We start from the raw sequence: 21,180 nt of genomic DNA, 5'->3' as shown, positions 1-21,180 counted from the left end.
AATGAGGCAAAAGGAGCCCAAGAGTATTCGCTCAGTATTTTGTTACAACATCAGTATTTGTTTGCATTTGTTTTTATATAAAAAAAAAAAAAAGACCAGAAGAAGTGCGCTGCTTCTCCATCAGAGGGTTTTGGAGTATCGCCGCCTCACAGAGTCCCTGTAGAACTGGAACAGCTTCTCGGAGGCTTTCTGACTGACGGCTATACACTGCTGCAGCTGCACGAGGAACAAAGAGCACGACAAGCTTTAAAGAGAAGTCTTAATATTAAAAAGGTCTGTTAGAACAGAAAGAGACAGAAAAACATCTCATCATCATCATCAGACCTGAAGGAAAGTGCTGACAGAGCAGTAAACACTGATATGATGAAGAACATAAATAAAGTAGAGATTTGAAAATCTGGAAGGATTATGAAACCAAATTTGAAAATGCTTCAGTGTTTCTGATTTAAAAAAACTATTCATATACGGACCTCGTTAACTGAAAACGATCCTTTGGTTGAAGTCATCAATACGTTGTGTTTTTTGCTGTCAATAGCAAAGGTCATCAAAGCTCGACTTTCCTGGTGGAAGAAGAACTCATCAGATTCAGAGACGTGACGTGTTGACGTGATGAAAGGATGTGTTATAACAATCAGCTGTCCCTGTCAACATCAAGGTGCCGCCTCCTGTTCTGTGAGCATCGGATTTACCTTTTCCTGAGCGGCAGTGGGGTCTGTGATGATCTGACCATCTGAGTCAATGGCACAGGTCACTCCACAGAACAGGCAACTCATAGGCAGGCCTGCGTCCATGAGAGACATGCAGGCTGCATTCAACAAGCAGGACAGGAGCTGGAGGGACCGGTCAGGAAGAACACGCACCAAGAAACAGCACCAGGGGAACATTTCAATGCTCTACACACACACACACACACACACACTGGATACACAAAGCTTCACTGAAGGATACTGAGCCGTCGTCGTGCAGCACCTGAAGAATGAGCGTGAGGGAGGAGCGCGGGTGAAGAGACAAGAGCAGAGACGCCTCGCAGGTTTCTCGCACACACTGCTCCTGTGATCGCTCCCTTACACCTGGGATATACATAAACGTGGAGATACACACATGAGTCAGAAACAGAAACACTACTACTACTGGATGACTTATTCCCCCGTGTGGTGTGTTGTGGTATAGCAGCATTAGAACAGGATACGGGTAGAAAGCTGTAAAATTCGCCCGTTTGGAACACAACTCACCTGGAAGTCCCACTTTGGGCTGAATCAGCACCTCCAGAGTCGCCCGGTCATAGATCTCCTTGCTGACTTTGACCTCAGCCGGTCCATAGACTCCAGCGTACACACTCGTGTCTCCTTCAAATTAAGAACAGCAGATGACGTTATTCACCAGAGAAGACCTTGAAGGGCATTTTGATTTGACCCCTGAGCACAACTCAAGAACATCTGAATAGAGATTATATCAGAACAATAACATCTCATGGCGAGAGAAATGTACAGCCTAAATCAAGAAGTCTAAAATGTCATTCCTGATTTCTTCATACGTTGGACAAAGGTACTGGGACAACGACCCATGACACCCGCAGGAGCTTTTTACGAAACTCCATTCTACAACTCTTTCAACTGCCGACAGGAAGAGACTGGGTGTCCTGACGAGGAGGACCAGCTCGGTCCTGGGATTACCCCTTGACCCAGTGGAGGTGGTGGGACAGAGGAGGAGGAGGATGGTCAACCAGTCCCATCCTCTGCAGGACACCCATCACAGCACTGGGCAGCTCCTTGTGTCTGAAGGTGAGGTATCGCAGGTCGTTCCCTCCTGCAGCAGTGGGACTCTACAACCAGCGCTGCTCCCAGTAGAACTACACCCACACGTTATGGACTTTAAAACTCGGATTTAACTCTCTTAACTGAGCTATATTCATCTGTCTGTGCGTTAAACAGTTCATGTGCAATCCTCTCACTGTACACATTGGTCTTGTTTTACTGTACCTGTCCAACCAATATTGTTGTTTTTATATTGTTGTTTGTACAGTGCACCAACCACACCAAGGCAATTTCCTGTATGTGCAAATATACATGGCAATAAAAAGAATTCTGATTCTGATGACACAGAATGAAACACCTGAATTCAATGATTTGACTCGTGTCCCAATAGTTTTGTCCACATTTACTAACTCGTGCCCGATTCTGCTTTAAACTACAAACTAGTTATTTGCCACGAAATGTGATAATTCAGCTAAAGTGAACTTGTAACTGTGACTTCGCCAGTGACACAACGAGGTGGATGAATGTGGAGGAAAGTGGAGGACAAGGCCGTCGGAGGCCGCTCGAGGACATGAGCTTGTGTCTTTACCGTGGACGAAGGACGCGGATCCGTCCGGTTGAGACAGAAAGTTCTGTTCGCAGGCAAACTCCCTCAGCATCACGCTAGAGGAGCAACGCGCCTCCATCACCGCCATTCTGGACCCAGCGTGTGTCGAGGGTGGATGACGTCATGTGTCTTCAGTAAACACTGATGACGCGTTATTCTTCTTCTTCTCGTTCTTCTTCTTCTTCTTCTTCTTCTTCTTCATCTTCTTCTTCTTTTTACCGCAGCTGCGCTTCTTCCCTGTATATATCATAGATAGTCTATGCTTCTTCCATATCCTTCAGGTTTCTTCCTCTTCATTTTCCTCTTGTCATCTTTAAATGTAATGTTTAAAACATCACGCACTCTTACAGCGCCATCTAACGACCTGGATGACCGGACACGTTTCTGTAAGTCCAGCTTTTAAAAGTGTTTTCCACCTAAATACCATTTTCTATAAAACTACTTATAGTTTAAAAGGTTTTTTCCACCTAGATATTTATTTATTTTAAACTAGTAATAGTTTTAAATGTTTATTTAACCTAGAAAAGTTTTTTATTTTAAACCAGTTAGTATTCAAGGTTTATTCGACTCAGGTCATGTCTGAAAACGTCAAAAGAAATCTGTGAATGCAGATTTACATTTGTTCAGTCTGGTTTAAATTTTAACTTGTAAATTATTACAACCGCAGCCACCCAAGCGTCCCAGACCTTTTGCACGGTTTAATGCACGGCCATAAACCATAATAATATCCACAACCGTAATATACTAACCATTTTGGATTATGACAACCATGTTAATTTGAAAGCAGAACGTACGCAATAACAGGCGGATTGTATTATTTTCTCAAAATATTTTATTACAATTTTATTATTTCATTTGGGGCTAAGGGGGTAACCGGAGCACCCGGAGAAAACCCTCAAAATGAAACAAAAATTAAATGAAGAAACTGGCGATGGCACCACGTTGCTTTGTCAGGTGACCTATCAACAAGAGGGCAATGCATTTCTCAACTTCTGGGTCCCCTGCTTCCATGGCAGCCAGCAATCCTGTTGCAGAGCCGAACTTCTTCCTCAGGTCCTTGAAAATGGGTGCTTGGAGGTTTGCTACTTTTTCTGCAGTGAGGTCCATGATTTTGGCGTCTTCAACCTCAGCCAATATGTTTTCAATGAGCCGTTGGATGGTTGCCTGCGGGTCTTGAAAGTAGATCCAGATCATTTTTGCCTGGTCCAGTGTCTTCATCATGAGCTTTATCACAAGAATCCTGATAAAAGCATTATTGTTTTGTGTCAGTGCTGCTGCAGTCTGTTCAGGATCAGCTGAAGTCAGATCGGGCTCAGCTTGACTCTGGTCGAGATCAGATGAACTCTGGTCGGGGTCAACTTGACTCGGCTCAAAATCAGAGGTACTCTGCTCAGTATCAGACGTACTCTGCTCAGTATCAGACGTACTCTGCTCAGTATCAGACATACTCTGCTCAGTATCGCACGTACTCTGCTCGGGATCTGACCTACTCTGCTCTGGAACGGATGGATACCTATCAGGATCGGATGGCATCTGGTCGGGATCGAATGGGATCTGGTCGGGATCGAATGGGATCTGGTCGGGATCGTCTGTACTCTGGTTGAAATCAGCTGGATCATCGTTCATATCGCATAATGATCCTGACTCCATTAAAGCCTGTGCCACTCTGTTGCTGTGGTCATCAGCATTGTTTTGCGCCCACCAGTCCATAATTGACAGGAAATTAATCACTCTGTCCCATATGTCTGAAAGCATGGGATCCTCTGACCTGGGAACAGGCGAGTTGTAAGTCAGGGGTGTGATGTGAATGTAGAGGAGATCACTCAGCTCTTGTGCGAGGGTTAAATTATTACCAGATGAGAAGTTTTGATTTGCATCATCCTTTGTAAGAAGCACGTCAATGGAAGCATTGAGTGCCTGCAATTCCTCCTTGCTTTTGGCTGTGGCTGTAGGGTGAAACCTTGCCCTGGTTTTTGCAACAATCCTGTGAATCAATGCTTTGCCAAGAGTTTCCACAATAAAGTTCTTTATCCTCCTCTTCACACTGTCCGGAGAGTTGATCCTTTGGGGGCTTGTACCTGCAGACTCTGTCTGTTCCGTCCTCGCTGCAAACCGGACAATGGCATCTGCAGCATTTTTGATCTCCAGACGGGACTGAGACTGTAGCAGGGTGTACTCAGCATCAGGCACAACATCCAGAATCACATCTGTGAACTGACTCACCTCCTTTTCGATTATTTCCTCTACAGATTTGATCCTTTCACTCACAACAGTTTCTTCTGAGGAGCCGCTCTGTGATGTAGCCTCAACCAGCGGGTCAGTAATGGACTCTCTGACTTTTCGTACGCAGCATAGTTTTTTCATTTTGCCCGCAAATTTCTTCAATAACTTGCAGGCATAAGAAACCATTTTGTTCAGTCTTCCTGTGGGAATGACTCGTTTTGACCGAGGTGGTGATGAGGAGGACAGTTGTTGAGTACTGTTGACACTCACTGTGATCTCTTCCACCAATGAAGATGTCAGTTTCTCCAAGCTGGAGGAACGGAAACCTAATGAAGAATGCAGAACTTCAGCAAAACCTTGGGAAACTGGTTCGCCGATACTTTCCAGCACAAGTTCCTCCGATATGCAGACGTTGCTTTTTAAATGCTTGACCAAAACCCCGGAGAGGGTTGACATCAAATTTACAAGCAGCTCTGCCAGGGAAAATTTGGTGGCTTCATCAGGTTTTCCAGATTCTAACAGTTGCCACTGGACTGCTGTTAGCCCCTCTGTGAAGGCTTGAATGTATGGACGAACCATGTCGATTGTGATCTGTGGTTTATCCGACATTACTTTGGGGGAGTCTTTCAGATCCATTGTCATCTTCAGTAAGAGCTGTGCTGAATAAAAATGAACTCCTGGATATGGTTCTTTGATCCACCTGTGGGGCCAGAGCGCTAACAATGTCTACTACAATTTAAGCATAGCCACACAACATTTTATACATCAAAGACAAACAGACACATCTAATAGACATCCTATGGAAAACAATCCCTTTTGAAAATGTAAGGTATCACAGGATAAAGGTACCCACTTCTTCATTAAATAGGTCAAAGGGTTCAAAGGCATTTGATGGGTGGCCACAGCCAGGGTGGCTGTGGCTGAGGGGTAGAACGTCGTCCTCCAACCTGAAGGTTGGCGGTTCGATCCCCAGACTTCCCCATCTGCATGTCGAAGTGTCTTTGGGCAAGATGCTGAACCCCGAATTGGACAAAAAGGAAAACATAAAGGACGTTTTCTCAAAGTACATATTTGTTTAGTATTTAAATGTTCAAAATTAAAACACCTGAAGTTGCGTCCAATAGAAACTACTGACGTTGAAATTTATGAGTGTGTGTAATTTGGTGCGGTGTGGTTGAGGGGGCTAGGAGAGCACCCTCACCTCCACATCCAATCTGTATCTGGTCTCTGAGGAAGTAGGCACTCTACTGAGTGCTGTGCCAGTTTTTACCTGGAATCTCAAATATCAACTGTCGGGCCAAAGCACTGACAACGTGGGGACCCTGTTATTATTAAGCATAACGTCAATGACAAATAACAGAAATCAAACACACATCATCAGTGTAATTTAAGTTATTTAAGTGCAAATGTTTAAACCAGATATTTTCGAAAATGTGTCTATATTGTTGATAATTGTGGATAATTGTGTGGGACGTACAGGGGCTGCACTCAGGTGGTATCAGTCCTACCTAATGGATGGGAGTCTCTGTCCACCTGGGTGATTATTCCTCAGAGACAGCTCCACTTTACATGTGGTATCCCTCAAGGTTCTGTTCTAGGTCCCATCCTAGTCTCTTTATATACGCTGCCCCTAGCATTAACTTTTGAGACATACGATGTCTCTTTCCTCTGCTTTGCAGATGATCTGCAAATATACTTTCCCTTGAATTTCAAAACGATACGATGCACACAAGGGACCATTTAACACCTGTGTTGTGCTCCCTCCACTAGCTTCCTGTTCATCACATGATTCAGCCCAATACGGTATTTACTTGTGTTGGGACTTTTTGCAGCGCATGTGTCATCAATATTCCCTAATCTGCACTTGTGTTTTCAATAAGTGTGTTTTCCTTATTTGAAGTGCGTGGGCCTCTCTCGGCCACCGTAGGAAACACAGCCAGAGAAAATTATTACAATTTTGTTCAGTTTGGCTCACTACAGTCCAGACGGTGGCGGTAATGCGCCTATAAACTGGTTTGCCAACCTCCCTTAAACACCAGAAGAAGAGGAAGAGGCGGAAGTGTGTCTGTGCTGCGGATAGAAGAAGAAGCAGCAGCGTTTAAAGCTGTTAAGCGATACAAAAAAAACATACAAAACAACAACAACACGAGTTGACACGTCCCGTCGAATCGGTGTCACAGTTCGATTCCCTGTGACCAGCCTCAGACTGACCCGTGCAGATGGCGGCTGTGAGCGGTGTCAACAAAATGTACGGAGCGTGTTTCCAGGCTGTTCGTGTGGCGACAGGACTCCGGGCGACGAGGCTGCTGCAGCACAGAAGCCTGAGAGTCAGCGTGAGTTCAGTGGGATTGAGGTTCACACACAACACACACAGACAGCAGACACACAAAAACACAACACAGTGACCGAAGCTGGGTTGTGACTCGCCGGTGATGCATAGCTTACAGCAGCAGGTCAAGGGCATTGCACAGAGAGAGAAGTAGAAATAGATCAGATCGGATGAATTAGCTTAAAAATGTCATAAACATAAAATGTATTAAAAAAACTGTGCTGCTGTCATATTCCTGTCTACGTCATCACGTTGTCTTTTAAATGCAGCGTTGCAAACTTGTCTCTTCACAGTTTGTCATCTCTTGTTGTTGTCTTTACTAATCACCTGTGTATTGCAGTATTTTAGTGTGTATCATTTACTTTACGGCCATTTTAGAATATAGAATGTACTAAAAATCGTACTTGCTCCTTAAGTAAATGGTTCACAATAAACTTCCAGGATACACAAGGTACTGGAGTACACAGTAAAGTACTCACTATAACAAGCCTATAAACAAGAGACACTGTGATGATAAGTAGGGATGTGACATACTAAAATAAACTATGAATATAAGCAGTGCAGATGAAGTGAATGCAGAGTAATGAGAGAGTTCAATGTCTCACATCAGATCCCTGAAGTGTTTTAGTTCACTTCTTTACTCCTCATTTTTCCTCTGTGAGTGTCGAACCCGAAGCCAACTTCAGCCGGGTTAGCTTGTTAGCTTAGCAGTCGACCCCACGGAGGAAACAGACGCAGACACACACAGTTTGTTCTACTTTTGGAATCAAACAGATGTCGCCACGTGTTTTGTGAGTGTACGTGTGTTTTGTACGAATTCAATGTGCAGCTTGACCTTGTGTTCGCCGCTGGGACGCTGCGATGCTAACGCGCGGCTAATGCTAAAGTTAGCTAGCTTCGTTCCTATTGGTCCAGGGCAGGGGTGTGTGGGGGGTGAAAGTGGAAATCTTGTTTAAATCCAATGTGCATAAGGAATACACGTCACGGCTGTTATTATTCGTTTTACTGTGGCTTTTCTTTATGGATCAGATTGAAGCCACATTTACTCATTTTTAATTATCTTTTAAATTAATTGAATTGGCTAAAACCTATTTTTGAGGGTGCAATGTGAAATTGTATGTATGTCACTTTGCTGGATGCAATTTCATATTCTACTCTTTTCCCTTTAGATAGTTTAGCCCACATGGGACCATCTATTACCTTGGTTCCCCATTTCCGGCCCATGTTTATTCTGGGTTGCCTCAACATCTTATATCTTATAATAGAACATAGGACAAATGTGATGTTTCCCTGTAAAGTGGTTTTTCTATATCAAAATATAATTGGATTATTCAAATAAATCCTGAGTTCCTTCTCCACTTCTTTCCTGTGTAAAATGCAAAGCCTACACTCATAGTGGAATAACTCGGTTGGCTAACTGGTTAAAAGGGTTTCTTCTCTAGAATAGAAATTCTGAAAAGATTGTATGCGTTATTATACCAGATGGTTAATCATTTCCACCTAAAAGAGAACAAACCTTCCCAATTGTCAACAATGCATATTATCATTTATAACACATTATTATTATTATAACTACAGATAAGTGGTGCTCTATATTCTTAATACCTGTGTAGTGCTGAAACTGTCCATGTCAATGACTGGATGTAATCATTAAGACCAAGATGAAGCCGTTATTGGCGGACTCTTATTTTCGAAGGTCCGTGTGCCAGAGTGATGTCATCATAGTTTGTCTTCCATCTTTCAGGCCGTGCACCGGCAGCAGCCCTTTGACTCATCGCCGGACAAGCCGCAGTTCCCTGGAGCGTCTGCCGAGTATGTGGATTCACTTGAGTTTATCCAGCCCAATGTGATCTCTGGGATCCCAGTGTACCGGGTGATGGACAGGCAAGGAAATATCATCAACCCCTCTGAAGACCCTCAGGTACAGTCAGTCTGCACACGACCCTGTTTATTTCATGTGGCACTCTAGTGTGTACTTCATGTGTTGTATTGTGTGTTTGTTCCCCACTCAGCTCTCCAAAGAGACGGTTTTGAACTTTTATCAGAAGATGACTCTGCTGAACACGATGGACCGCATTCTTTATGAGTCTCAGAGACAGGTGCGTTCCTTTCCTCTTGCTTTTCCTTGTTTCACCAGGGAATCGGCTGACCAGGTTTTTTCTGAAACAGGGACGGATTTCGTTCTACATGACCAACTATGGTGAGGAGGGGACACACATTGGCAGTGCTGCTGCTCTTGACCCAAGTGACCTGGTCTTTGGTCAATACAGAGAAGCGGGTACGTATCAAACTATGGATTTGAAAGATTTAACTCGATTTAGTTCCTTTTTTTTTATATGCATTTCTATTTACAAGTTCTTTAAACGAAGTGATTACAAAGGGGCACCATCCCCTTTAAACCACAATGACCACAAATTCATCCATAAAGATGTTACCAACTTTGGCAGGCAGGATGGAATCAACAAACTCTGTTTTTTGGATTCTAACAGCCACCTCAGGACTTGAATCTTGTTCATTTAGAAATGTTATAATAACGTAAACTTTTATTTCTTTTTCCACCTGTTTGGTAAGAGTTGTCGGGATCAGGAGCTCAGCTGCGTTAAAGAGCTGATCCGCGTCAGCAGAGATTGCAGCTCAGCTCCGAGCGTGTTTGTTTTAGCAGGCGGGCTGATGCTTGCTCTGGTGAATGATTATATCTGAGGCGAACAAAGCCTCAATGCATTCAGTGAATCACATGAAGCGTCTACAGTTTCGGTCATTCAGAATAATCCCTGTCCGTCTATATCAGCAGATCACATCAAAAACAGGTTCTTTATAGCAAAATATAATATATATATATATATATATATATATATATATATATATATATATATATATATATATATATATATATATATATATATATATAAATATATATATAAAAGCAGAAATGGATAAGATATTGACATTGTCTCGGCATGCTTTACATCAAAAAAGACAAAATCCATTTAAACATATAAATATAATTTCTTTATTCAGATTGTCTTTATGTCTGTTGTGTTATTGTCCCTCTCTCACCCCTCACATGCCTTCCTGCCACCATATACACTTTAAATAGGTTTCCCTGACACCTTAACTACTCTCTCAGCCTCTCTACCCTTCTCTGAATCATTGCTTTGCTTTTCTGCGTTTTGCCCACCCCCAGTCATTTGGATAACCCGCCGCACAGTCCCTTCCATGGACACTTGGTATTGAGACCATTAGGTTTTCTTGTTTTGAGATGAATTGTGTCCTAATGCTGCCCTACAGGAGTGTTGATGTATCGCGGTTTTCCTCTGGATATGTTCATGGCTCAGTGCTATGCCAATGCTGATGACCTCGGCAAGGGTCGGCAGATGCCTGTCCACTACGGCTCCAAAGACTTGAACTTTGTCACAATCTCCTCTCCTCTGGCCACTCAGATTCCTCAGGGTGAGTGTGTTAACTTCTCCAGTTGGTAAGGACACTAATAACGCCTTTAAACATCTATTCAAACTGGATGTGTGTGTGTGTATTCAGCGGCTGGAGCTGCATATGCAGCCAAGAGAGAAAACACCAACCGCGCTGTCATCTGTTATTTCGGAGAGGGAGCCGCCAGTGAAGGGGATGCACACGCTGGCTTCAACTTCTCTGCCACCCTAGAGTGCCCAATCATTTTCTTCTGTCGTAACAACGGCTACGCCATCTCCACCCCCACCAACGAGCAGTACAGAGGGGACGGCATTGGTAAGGAACCCTGGTGCGGTTTTCTACAGAATCAATTGTTCGACCCTAAGCTGCTTTTATGAACACTTGCCCTTTGTCTGATCGAGCAGCTGCTCGTGGTCCAGGCTATGGAATGCTGTCCATCCGGGTCGATGGCAACGATGTGTTTGCCGTGTACAATGCAACAAAGGAAGCTCGACGCAGAGCTGTGGCCGAGAACCAGCCTTTCCTCATCGAAGCAATGACATACAGGTCGGTTGAGTCGTTTTGAATATTCTGCTTACAAACCCACAGAAGACACAAAAACTGTTTATGGCATTAAGCTCATCATCCTTACTGATTCGACTCTACTAGAAATATGAATAACAATTTCAAACTGACAAAACTGTGTAGCCTGATCTGGGATTTCCAAAAAGGAATCTGATCTGTACAATATTACACAAAAAAATATATATATAATTGCAAATAACTGGTCCAGTGAATTTGTGAATTATACTAGACAACGTGGATTTATCTTTCCACCTCTCTATGAATTATATTATGTATAGCATTGATATTTTAGATCAAGTGGAGTTTTTGAAATAAAAGGGTCAGTGTAGTGACAGGGCTTGGTAGCACAGAGCGGAAAATGTCCTCGGCCCTAACATGTCGTTATGGAAAGTTAATTAAAGATCGATGTTATTCCAGAATCGGGCACCACAGCACCAGCGACGACAGCTCGGCTTACCGCTCAGTGGACGAGGTGAACTACTGGGACAAGCAGGACCACCCCATCTCCAGGCTGAGACACTACATGGCGGCCCGCAACTGGTGGAGCGAAGACGACGAGAAGAGCTGGAGGAAGCAGTCCCGTAAGACGGTGATGGAGGCGTTTGAGAATGCTGAGCGGCGCCTGAAGCCCAATCTCGAACTCATGTTCACTGACGTGTACCAAGAGATGACGCCCAACCTGGAAAGGCAGAGACAATCCATGTGGAGGCACGTGCAGCAGTACAAGGAGCACTACCCACTTGACATGTATGATAAATAATGACCCTGACATGAATAGGTTCCCTACGTGATGGTTACACTTTGGAGTGGGTCAGTATTGAGACGTTGAGAAGATGTAGTTTTGATATGACGTGTCATTTCTTTCTGCAGATTGTACTTCATACCTCTGGGTTTGGTGCCTTCAGTTAGTAGACTTACTGTTTTCTATGGACATTAAATCATACTTTAGTTTCACACCCCGGTTCTGCTGCAGTATGACTGCCTTATGCATAAAAACAACCACACAAATCAAGCAATAAATGGTGGAAGTTTACCTCTGTTCTCTCCTCTCTCCTGTCTTCTCTTGTTTATTGTGGTGTTTCCTTTTGTGACACTGATTTAAAAAATGTGTTTAAATGGTTTTAGAACTCAAAAAAATGTCTAATGGGTGTGAATAATGCTGTTACAGACAACACTAAATCCCAGAACTACACACCCATCTAGCTCCTGTTACGTGTTTGATGTTTTGTGGAAAAATAAACAAAAGAACTTATTTAAATTGTCTTGGTTTATTTTTGTCATTTAAACTCGCTGGTAGAGTGAAAATGGCCCCTGTAGACTGTTTTCCACTATTTACAAATAACTCACCAAAAATAAAATATGCTTCTTTAGTAATTTAAGTTCAAAAATATTTATGACCTGTTAAAAATGTAACTTCAATAGCTATGTGGTGATTTGTAAGTCCTTGGAAGATTTCAACGATACAATTCCTTGTGCTGTGTAATCTTGAAACTTAGAAGGCATGGCTCCGTGTTTTGCTCATCGGTAGTTCAACAAGTCAACAGGGGGCTGTTAATGCCCTTCCATAGCTTCTTCATCTGCCCTGGTGAGCGCTGGTGGATCATAATCAGATCTTTATGGACACACAAATTCCCACGATCTTGCTCCTTGACGTCAAAGGTCCTAAAGCCTGGGTGTGTCTCAGGAGAAACTCCCAGTGCCTTAGCGCACATCCCAGTGTAGACATCATCGATGGGGAAGAAGGGAATGAAATGAGAAACAGAATATAGAGACTGCAGCAACCCTCCAGAGATGACAAACCCACCTCCACCAGCATAAGCAGGGTATGGGCCATCATAGAAGCTCAGAGGGATGTAGTATTTGTTGGTCGGGTCCCTGTGGGGACTTGCTGTCCTTATGACGTGTCCAACAAACAAGTGAGATGCTTGAGAAGCCGGCAGAGACTTCAGGTATCTGAGCAAAGCTGGTGTGTTGACAAATACATCATCGTCCCCACTGAAGACGAAGGAGGCATGAGGACAGTTTTTTAGTGTCCACTGGAGGAACATATTCCCTTTCAGCGTCAGGTTAAAGAAGGATTCTTGGAAATCCCACTGCAGGACGTCCCCGAAGTGTTTTGCTTCCAATGAAAGCAGTGTGCTGAGGTCGATGGCGTCCGGCGGGGGGGTACCCAGGAGGAACACTGTGCGGACCCTCAGGCCTCCCTGATACACCCCCTCTTTGCCCCAGGTGTCCCGCACCGCCTGTCTCCTCTCAAAGTTGCCAGGAGTCGTCTTGATGGCGAACAACAGGAAGGTTTGGTCGTTTCCATTCTCTTGTCTTGAGCTGCACTTGTGGGACTGATTGATGAGGACTGGAGAGGAGCTGCAGTTCAGGCCCTGCAAGAAGTCCTGCCACAAGACAGGATAGGAGGCGAGGTCGTGCACATTGGTTTGCAGCCGCTCCTGATTCGTCTCCCTGCAGCTGGACCAGTCCCCTCTGTGGGGGAGGTTCCCCTGGTCCAGAATGCTCAGGGCCGAGTACAGCAGGCGGTTCCAGTACGCTCCATTCTTAGGTATGGTCTTTCTGAGGTCTTCAGACACAGACACATTGAGCACATCAACAGGCTGAGGCTGAGGCTTCGTGAAGCTTACTTGCTTGGAGGATTGCGTTGTCACATCGCTGTCTTGGACCTGGGAGCTAAGAGGTAGATCCTTGTGGCTGTAGGTGGTCGACAGTTGAAAGGATGAGAAGAAGATTGTGAACAAAGTGAGGAGGAGAACTACAGCACTGAAGGCTTGAATGGATCTCATTGCTATATTAAACGGTGTGGCTCCTTGTAACGTAAGATGGTCCTGGTCCTTGTTGTGTTGTCGTCTTCAGGTTACACTGACTCTGCCAGGAGGCGACACACTCTCCATACCTGCCAACAGAAGATTACACACTTGACAGTAAGCCTTTGTGTAACTGAACACTTCACAAACTTGTCGGCCTTTAGCAAACGTGAAACTCAATAGAAATAATCCTTACTATTTCAATAAGGGCCTCCCACCGTTCTGTGCTCGGGCCCTGAATGGTGATTAATGATAAATATAAGGATAAGGATATCTAAATTGTGAGTTATAATCTCAAATTGGGATTAAAGATCTGAGCAGACGCAACTAATTCTGATAGAAATCCTCTTGACCTAATTAGATATATTTTTTAGGGTAGATGTGACAAAGTAGTTATGTCAGTTGGGTACCATTGGTCAATTTAACCAATCACAATAATGATATTCCTGTCATTCTTGGAAATTTATAGACAAATCCGGTGTATTAACAGTAAGAGCCCCTCACAGTCACAGCAGTGTTTATCTTTGCTGATTTGAAAAAAAATTTTTGATAAAATAAACAAATGCAAACATGTGAATGAAAACGTTGTACTCTATTTGTATTATTAAGTAAATTAAGTTTATCAATTAGTCATACACACGGGATGTTTGTTCTCTGGGCGTTGTGGTTTTCAAGCTGCCAAGTAACATGAAACTCACATGTTATTGATCCATGTTTTTGAAGATATAACTCATTTAAATGTTAAGTAATTTACAACATGGCTGTGTTTATACTCTCACACCCTGAGAAGTATTACATGTAGAAAAGTCTTCCAGGTGACAGACACATGTTAATAATATAAGAAGTTATGTTTGCATGACATTGAGTTTATAGAGTGTAAATATGATGACTCCTTAAATAAAAACTACTGCGTGTTAATGTGTAGTTTAAAAAGTGAAACTTTCTCTGTTGCTTCGTTCAAAGACAAAGGAACTCTGAAAATGCAGCAGGTGAATCGAGTTGCACTTGAACACACCTTCTCTCTGGTGACTCATTTGAGGCAAACAGGATCAGATCAAAAGTCCTTAGAGACCTTGCTGCTGAAAAATAAATGAGGAAAGCACCTGTGGTCTGTGGAGTCACGAAAGGCATCCAAGTCCCTTGTATCACACGTTGGCGTCTGAGTTAAACATGTAAGACGGTTTTTCTGGGATCAACACAATTAGAATGTAAAGCTTGACTCAGGCGACATTTGAAAAAGACTCAGAATTACTAAGACTCCCATGAAGCAGGTGAAAAGTAAAATCAAACCAGTCACAAAGATGACAATTTATCATTCAAATTTCATTAAAGAAAACTTACTAATCCCAAGATGAACAAGCTGAAGCACCAGAACAAATGAGTACTCAGAAGTCTGCCAGTCCCCAAAGCTGCATTATCTGTACCTGTGCCCGTGTGTCCTCTAACTCAACTGAGGTGGCGATGTGAGAACAGGTAGATGACGTCAGCTGATCCCTTTACACACAGCCAAGCCACGCCCAGTGGGAGGATGTACTCAGACAGGTTTATTTAATCCTCATGACAGGAAACAATCTTTACAAATCATTTAAGATCAATCTGTCTATTCACATAATCATCACGAGGATACATGAGCACAGTTTTCGGATCAGTAAAGCTCCTTTTTTTCTTCACTGTATTGCATCTCGGTGCAGGCTGTCAAAAAGAATTTGTACAGCCTGGTTGGATAAGACAGAAAAACAAAACACTTATCAGTCAATAACAAAAACAAACTTGAAATATCTCCCATACGGTGACAAACGCTCTTTAGTTTTCTCATTAAGACCAAACCAGGCAAATCTTTACAAAGGTTTATTTGCACCTTATTTTGTGGAATTAAAGTACTTTAAGTGTAAGTTACAAAGACAATTAGCAAATTTATCGATAACGCTGATAATATCATTATCTCTTTTTCAGCAAATGTAGGTGTTTGCGTCCTGAGAACTTGGCGGTATAAGGCAGAGGAGGTATTTGCCACGGAATTAAAAGGAACTCCTGGCCTCTCTGCTGGGAGAGGCGCCCTGCAGCTGAGATGAAGTGCAGTTTCAATTAGAGACGCCCTGATATGACCCATGTTCCACTCGAGCGCTCCAAAGGACCAAAAACCAATTTGACCGCTTCTGTCCAAACGGGCCTTTTGGTCAGTTTCCATGGATTCTAAAGCACATTCTGAAAAATATATATCTCACAGGTCGAAGTGTTAATAAGTTGGCATCCTCTCATTCATCTATACATTAATGAAAATAAAATGAACTCTTTATTTTGTAAATGTGCTGGTATGAGTATTTGGTATTGCAGCCCAATTATGAAACTTTTTAAATAAAACTGGGCCAATACATGTATCATGACGATAAACTAACATACCGTGTGCTGCGCGCACTCAAGTAAATAGTGTTCATAACTATAAAGACCAAACATGTTGGAGCATCGAGTTGAGCAGATTAAAAAGGCAAGAGAAAATACTGCAGATGGTACGAAGGAAAACAGTATTTGTGAAGAAGTATAAGGTCTAATGTTCAAGAATTTTTTAAGATATGCTTCTAGAAAGGAAGTAACGGGCTCGAGGCAAAAACGAAGGATGCAAGCTTGTTGTTGACAACTCGAGGAGGGGAGGGGCTGGGGGGGGGGGGGGAAATCAGCGAAGGTCGCTCTCGTCGTCCTGTATGGTTTTCTTGATGCGGAGAAGCATGGTGGTGAGCCACTGGTCCAACCGGGAGATGGTGTCGTATTCCTTCACCTGAGACACGGGAAGTGAACATCGTCAGTTTGATTCCAACGGTTAGAAACACACCACAATATAGAGAAATATGCATTAGGGTTACATGGGGAGGTTTTCATCACACAATAGAGAAAGTACCCGCTTGTCCACTGACATTCTGAGTCTGAGACTAAAGTCACCAATTCATTACTTTTGCTTCTGTCATTACACATAAACCCAAAGCATATAGACCCCGAAACACTCAACTAAACCTGGATTTAAAAAACGAATTGCTACAGAAACTAAAGGAAACCTCGGCTACAAACGTCTTTATTCTGCTGAAAGAAAAACCGTCCACTCACCGAATCAGTATAGGCCTCCACGTTCTGTTCTTCATAGGCATCGAGCAGTTTCTGGTGAGAGAAAAACAGGTCTATTTTTGACGCTGTACATCAGAGATCGTATAAAACACAAAATGCTGATGGTCTAAGAAAACCTGGCAGTGAAATAGGTTTAAGGTGATCAGATAGTAATCAGATAGAGCTCGACTTCATGGAAGTGGGTGATCTGCTCGGAACTTAACAAGCCCAGGAGGTTTAGAGAGACACAAAGTGAACACAGGGAACTCATGTGGGAATGACACTGTGTAGTAAATCCACATGCAACAACAACATGAGTGGAAAGAGTAATCTTGGCAGCTAACAGCCTCTAGACAGTAGGCACACAATTCAGTCGTGTTATTAGTGACTCTTGTGGATGGAGTGATGATGAGACCAATTGAAAAGCAAACAAACAGATGATGCAGCGTCACAGACGTCTGCCATCTTCTTTTATTCTTTTCCATCTATCATTGTTTGTTCTTTTCATTAAAGGATGATATAACACGAGCTGGACAGAGCAACTCCATCTATTTCAATCTGGACACAATAATTCCAGGTAATCAAACTAAAACTATTCTTACTGCAATCAGAAGTGTTGTGTGCTCCACTAAACTGACTTGTGGATCTGATGTCAGGGTGACTGAGGAGCATGTCGTTTTTAGATTTTAAAAACCCACCTTCACCAGTTTGTATTCTCTGGAGTCTGAAAAGGCCGGGAACATTTCTTCATACTTCTCCACAGCGAGCTGAGAAACAAAAGAATGAATATTAGAGCAGAGGCTCGTGCTACAGCTGCTGTGTGTGTGTCATTTTGTGCTTCAACTTACTTTTGCATTCAGCATGTCTACACAGAAGTGACAGAGCGCTGCCTTGAAGAAGTGATCCTTGGCACTGTATTTCAGGAGCGTACTGTCCATCGCGTGGGTTCCCACCTAAAATCACAAATGACAGTTCAGGGTTTGTTCTGTTATTACCGCCCCTGGTGCCTCGGATGTCCCGGTGAAACACAGGCCACATGGTCTCACCTGCTCGTAGATCTCAATAGCTTTCGGGTACTGCTCCAGCTGAGCTGCGTAGGTTGCTACTTTCAGAAGGCACTTGTTTGCAGAACTAAACAAACAAAAAGAAAGACACTTCTGAGTTCATACACATCCACGGGAAGGATAAGATTATTAAAAAAAAAAGATGTCTGGGGACAACAAATTCATGAAAAATATAAAATACCCGAAAAGAAAAGCAAAGAGGAAATGGTACTCGGTTAAAATATTCACCTGGTGGATTCTTCCCCTTTGTAATAATCGGCTGCCTGTTCATAATGAGCAATGGCCTGTAATGGACAGAAGTAGTTAAAAGAGCATTACCATGGTTTTATATGACAGATTAAAACAGAGGAAATAATCTGTTCTAAATTTAATACATAAAATAACATCATCTGACCTTGTCGATGTCCACAAGCTCCGTCTCGTATATTTCAGCAATGGAGATGTGGTGTTTGGCTGCGATGGTGAAACGGCCCTGAAAGCAGAATAAATACATGAGAAGAGATCAGAAGAAAGAGTTATATGTCCCATAAGTAAATACGATGCTAAACATAAAAAAAGTCAAATTAAAATCATAAAAGACTCACCATATCTGTGTATATCTCAATAGCTCGGTTTAGGCAGTTTATGGCCTCTGTTGAGAAAAATAACAATATTAATACAAAGATACTTGACTGTTGTTATTCAGTGAATTAAGTCAATGAGAGAACTGAATGTAAAAGTGAGGTTAAATAACAAGATAAACAAAATTAGAAGAAACAAGTTGTGGAGGTTTGAGGTTCAGGGTGTTGACATTGTTCCTAAACGATGGGGACCACTGGACTTTGACGTCATTACTTATTTGGGACCTGATTTTGTCCACATTCTCATTTGCTCCTAAATAATTATCTTAAAGCTCTTCATTTAAACCGCCTTGACGATATTATCTGACCTTGCTTTTATGTACAGGGTGGACCGAAGCTGGTGAAGCAGCTTGTAAAAGGAGCATTTCACGTGAAACCTCAACAGTTACGTAACGTGAAGCTGGAGATGAGTAACGATTACCTTGCGGATCTGCCTTTTTGAAGGCGTTTCCAGCGTCTATGAAGTTGGTCGCTGCGTCGTGTTTGCTCTGCATCTGCAGGTGGAGTTGAGCAGCCTGGGAAAACGCATTTCCTGCAGCTGAGGAGAAAATGTTGCATTTCAGAAGCTGGAGGATCTTTCACGGCCGTAAAGAGAGAAAAGGAAAATCATCTGGCTCACTCATTTAAACTTTAATACTCAACTTACCGCACCAATTTTTGGCCATTTTGAACATGTTGGCTGCCCTCACATACATGTCACAGGCCTCTTCAAGCTTGGAGGAACCCCTGTGAGACAGCACACATGTTCAGTTTAACATAAACTTCATTTCATTTCCTCAGTCACACCCTTAGGTCATTCAGATATCAATTATGAAAGTTTATTCACTATTCTCCAGGCAAAAAAAAAAGTAGAACTTCAGAAAGTTGCATAATTTCCCTCCCAGTTGCAATCTTGTGCAATGTAATTACACAAAAACTTGACAAGACAATAGTTAATTAAACATACCGTCAAAAATCACAAAAATACGAGGACGCTCGAGTTCCTTTAACGTACCTTTGATCTGGGATTAAGTTGCATATTTAAATTTAGGATTGACTGGTTCACACATGTGTTTTTCAGTCTTACCTTATATCTCTGGTTGAATATTAACAATCTCTATTCACTGTTCAGGATATTGATCGGGATTGGAAACAATGATGTTGGCCAATCTTAGTCTGTGACAATGGAATTCATAGAGTTTCTCCAGAGTGTTTGAACCAAAAACTGCGACTTGAGACACAGAAGCTTTTATTGTGATAATCTTTGTATGTTGTGAGGATGGAATATGTATTATTTTACTACATGCCACTAACTTTGCGGTTTTTCCATCCCACAGTCCCTCTTTCTCTCTTGAGCTGCAGGAATGAGACAACGATTATCCTTATCAATATATGAATTGATGCTACTGTTATCAATAACATCTTTACATCCATGATGATCACTCTTTTTGTTTTCATTAAAACAACGAGTCTGGCAGAGATGAAACCTGATGGTGACACAACTGTTCTCTGGTCAGTCCTCTCTCCCGTCCACAGTGAGTCTGGTTGTGGAAGGTTTCTCCCATTTTGTCTCTACTGGTACCACAGATCTGCTCTTTGTGGTCTTGACCTTCTATATGAAGAACCTTGAGATAATGTGAAATTTTGAATCTGGTGGCGCAGGCTTGACTTCAGGGTAGCAGGGTTCATGCACATTTTGACCCATGGATTTTCACGACTTTTCAATAACTTTAAACCAAATTTCCATGACCAAACATTTTGTGAAATCTCGGTGTTTACATGAAAGTGTCAAAATGTTGTAATTAAGCTAACAATGACAATTCCAAAGCCTACAGTATACCTTAAATTACACAAATGAATGAGACAATAGTTTGATGGAGGTCTTTGTCTGTTGTAACCCAAGGTGTGTGTGGGGGGGGGGGGGGGGCGTATTGTAAACAAATGTGCCTGACACGCGACGTGGGGATGACCTTGCCAAACCTGCCCAGGTGGTGGCGCTACAGCTACGACGCTGTCGAGCAAACATTTAGGAGAAACAAACGTTGCCCAATGTTTCCTTTAATGTCTGACACCAGCGCGTTAGCTTGAGGGGACTTAGCATTAGCTGCGGACACTGACAGTTCCTGTTGTGATCCGACAGAAGATAAACACAACTCAGTGTCCCCAACACGAGGACACTGTGTCTTAACACTTTTTAAGTTTGGACACTTTTGCCCTTTCCCCCCTCATCTTCCGCTTCGTTGGCCCCGGGGACTTGACACCGAGCGGCTCAACGTCAGCAGCCGAAACCCGAACCAACTCACCCGAACATCGCTCCGAAGAACGACTGCGACGACCTCATCTTCTTCTCCGCCTCCGCCATCAGGGCCGTGGCCTCCTTCTCTTTCCCGCTGTTGTCCATTTTTTTTGCTTTGGTGCCTCGCCGCTGTATCGAGGACGGAAACGAGGAGAGACCAGTCCAACAAACCGTGCTAACCAGTGCTAACTAGTGCTAATGGCTGCTGGCGGCGCGTCACAACCCTCACCTCAGTCACGTGACGCGGGGCGGCTGCTGCTGCTGCTGCTGCGTTCAGGCGCTCCGCGGAAAAAGAGAACCCGTGCGCGCTATGGTTGTTGTTGTTGTTGTAAAAAAAATAACAGCTGCCTTAAATTAGGCTACTAACCGCCATATGTTAACCACACTACAAGCTACTTTACGACTACAC

General features: G+C 43.0%; 4 protein-coding genes across 5 annotated transcripts; 1 reads left to right on the top strand and 3 right to left on the bottom strand.

Annotated features, from left to right (window-relative positions):
• Positions 1–24: 24 nt before the first annotated feature.
• Positions 25–2,565, bottom strand: exosc5 (exosome component 5). Its single transcript, XM_062386678.1, has 6 exons — positions 2,344–2,565; positions 1,233–1,346; positions 949–1,070; positions 690–830; positions 471–560; positions 25–216 (listed from the first exon to the last, which is right to left on the bottom strand). Exons 1-6 carry the CDS (start codon positions 2,447–2,449, stop codon positions 121–123), a joined length of 669 nt encoding a protein of 222 aa, XP_062242662.1. The 5' UTR covers positions 2,450–2,565; the 3' UTR covers positions 25–120.
• A 4,054-nt stretch (positions 2,566–6,619) lies between these two features.
• Positions 6,620–12,158, top strand: bckdha (branched chain keto acid dehydrogenase E1 subunit alpha). Its single transcript, XM_062385564.1, has 8 exons — positions 6,620–6,917; positions 8,658–8,834; positions 8,926–9,012; positions 9,083–9,191; positions 10,202–10,363; positions 10,451–10,657; positions 10,747–10,888; positions 11,324–12,158. The coding sequence occupies exons 1-8, from the start codon at positions 6,804–6,806 to the stop codon at positions 11,664–11,666; spliced, it is 1,341 nt and encodes a 446-aa protein (XP_062241548.1). The 5' UTR covers positions 6,620–6,803; the 3' UTR covers positions 11,667–12,158.
• b3gnt2l (UDP-GlcNAc:betaGal beta-1,3-N-acetylglucosaminyltransferase 2, like) lies at positions 12,158–15,175 on the bottom strand. Of its 2 annotated transcripts, none has more exons than XM_062385565.1 (2): positions 15,061–15,175; positions 12,158–13,808 (listed from the first exon to the last, which is right to left on the bottom strand). In XM_062385565.1, exon 2 carries the CDS (start codon positions 13,696–13,698, stop codon positions 12,436–12,438), a length of 1,263 nt encoding a protein of 420 aa, XP_062241549.1. In that variant the 5' UTR covers positions 13,699–13,808; positions 15,061–15,175; the 3' UTR covers positions 12,158–12,435. The 2 variants fall into 2 exon arrangements, with proteins under 2 accessions (XP_062241549.1, XP_062241550.1); XM_062385566.1 differs by lacking the exon at positions 15,061–15,175 and adding an exon at positions 14,735–15,050.
• Positions 15,176–15,242: 67 nt separating this feature from the next.
• On the bottom strand, positions 15,243–21,004 carry napab (N-ethylmaleimide-sensitive factor attachment protein, alpha b). The gene is made up of 11 exons (XM_062385567.1): positions 20,779–21,004; positions 19,143–19,222; positions 18,918–19,034; positions 18,461–18,507; positions 18,271–18,348; positions 18,105–18,160; positions 17,859–17,943; positions 17,661–17,765; positions 17,511–17,579; positions 16,816–16,866; positions 15,243–16,492 (listed from the first exon to the last, which is right to left on the bottom strand). The coding sequence occupies exons 1-11, from the start codon at positions 20,874–20,876 to the stop codon at positions 16,391–16,393; spliced, it is 888 nt and encodes a 295-aa protein (XP_062241551.1). The 5' UTR covers positions 20,877–21,004; the 3' UTR covers positions 15,243–16,390.
• Between the last annotated feature and the right edge of the window lie 176 nt (positions 21,005–21,180).

Source organism: Platichthys flesus, chromosome 4 (genome assembly GCF_949316205.1).
Source record: "Platichthys flesus chromosome 4, fPlaFle2.1, whole genome shotgun sequence".
Classification (NCBI taxonomy): Eukaryota; Metazoa; Chordata; class Actinopteri; order Pleuronectiformes; family Pleuronectidae; genus Platichthys; species Platichthys flesus.
The sequence above is the reverse complement of the archived record's forward strand: the minus strand, read 5'-3'. Positions and strand labels throughout refer to the sequence as shown.

What these genes read in the sequence shown, in the direction of transcription:
- exosc5 (XM_062386678.1), bottom strand. Translation starts at nt 2,449, where the DNA reads ATGGCGGTGATGGAGGCGCGTTGCTCCTCTAGCGTGATGCTGAGGGAG. An exon ending in GCCCAAAGTGGGACTTCCAG is followed by an intron (nt 1,071 to 1,232) that starts GTGAGTTGTGTT and finishes TGTATATCCCAG; the next exon opens with GTGTAAGGGAGCGATCACAG. An exon ending in GATCGTTTTCAGTTAACGAG is followed by an intron (nt 217 to 470) that starts GTCCGTATATGA and finishes TTCCTCGTGCAG; the next exon opens with CTGCAGCAGTGTATAGCCGT.
- bckdha (XM_062385564.1), top strand. Translation starts at nt 6,804, where the DNA reads ATGGCGGCTGTGAGCGGTGTCAACAAAATGTACGGAGCGTGTTTCCAG. An exon ending in ACAGAAGCCTGAGAGTCAGC is followed by an intron (nt 6,918 to 8,657) that starts GTGAGTTCAGTG and finishes TCCATCTTTCAG; the next exon opens with GCCGTGCACCGGCAGCAGCC. An exon ending in TGGTCAATACAGAGAAGCGG is followed by an intron (nt 9,192 to 10,201) that starts GTACGTATCAAA and finishes GCTGCCCTACAG; the next exon opens with GAGTGTTGATGTATCGCGGT.
- b3gnt2l (XM_062385565.1), bottom strand. Translation starts at nt 13,698, where the DNA reads ATGAGATCCATTCAAGCCTTCAGTGCTGTAGTTCTCCTCCTCACTTTG.
- napab (XM_062385567.1), bottom strand. Translation starts at nt 20,876, where the DNA reads ATGGACAACAGCGGGAAAGAGAAGGAGGCCACGGCCCTGATGGCGGAG. An exon ending in CAAAAAGGCAGATCCGCAAG is followed by an intron (nt 18,508 to 18,917) that starts GTAATCGTTACT and finishes TTTTCTCAACAG; the next exon opens with AGGCCATAAACTGCCTAAAC. An exon ending in GAGAATACAAACTGGTGAAG is followed by an intron (nt 16,867 to 17,510) that starts GTGGGTTTTTAA and finishes TTCTCTCACCAG; the next exon opens with AAACTGCTCGATGCCTATGA.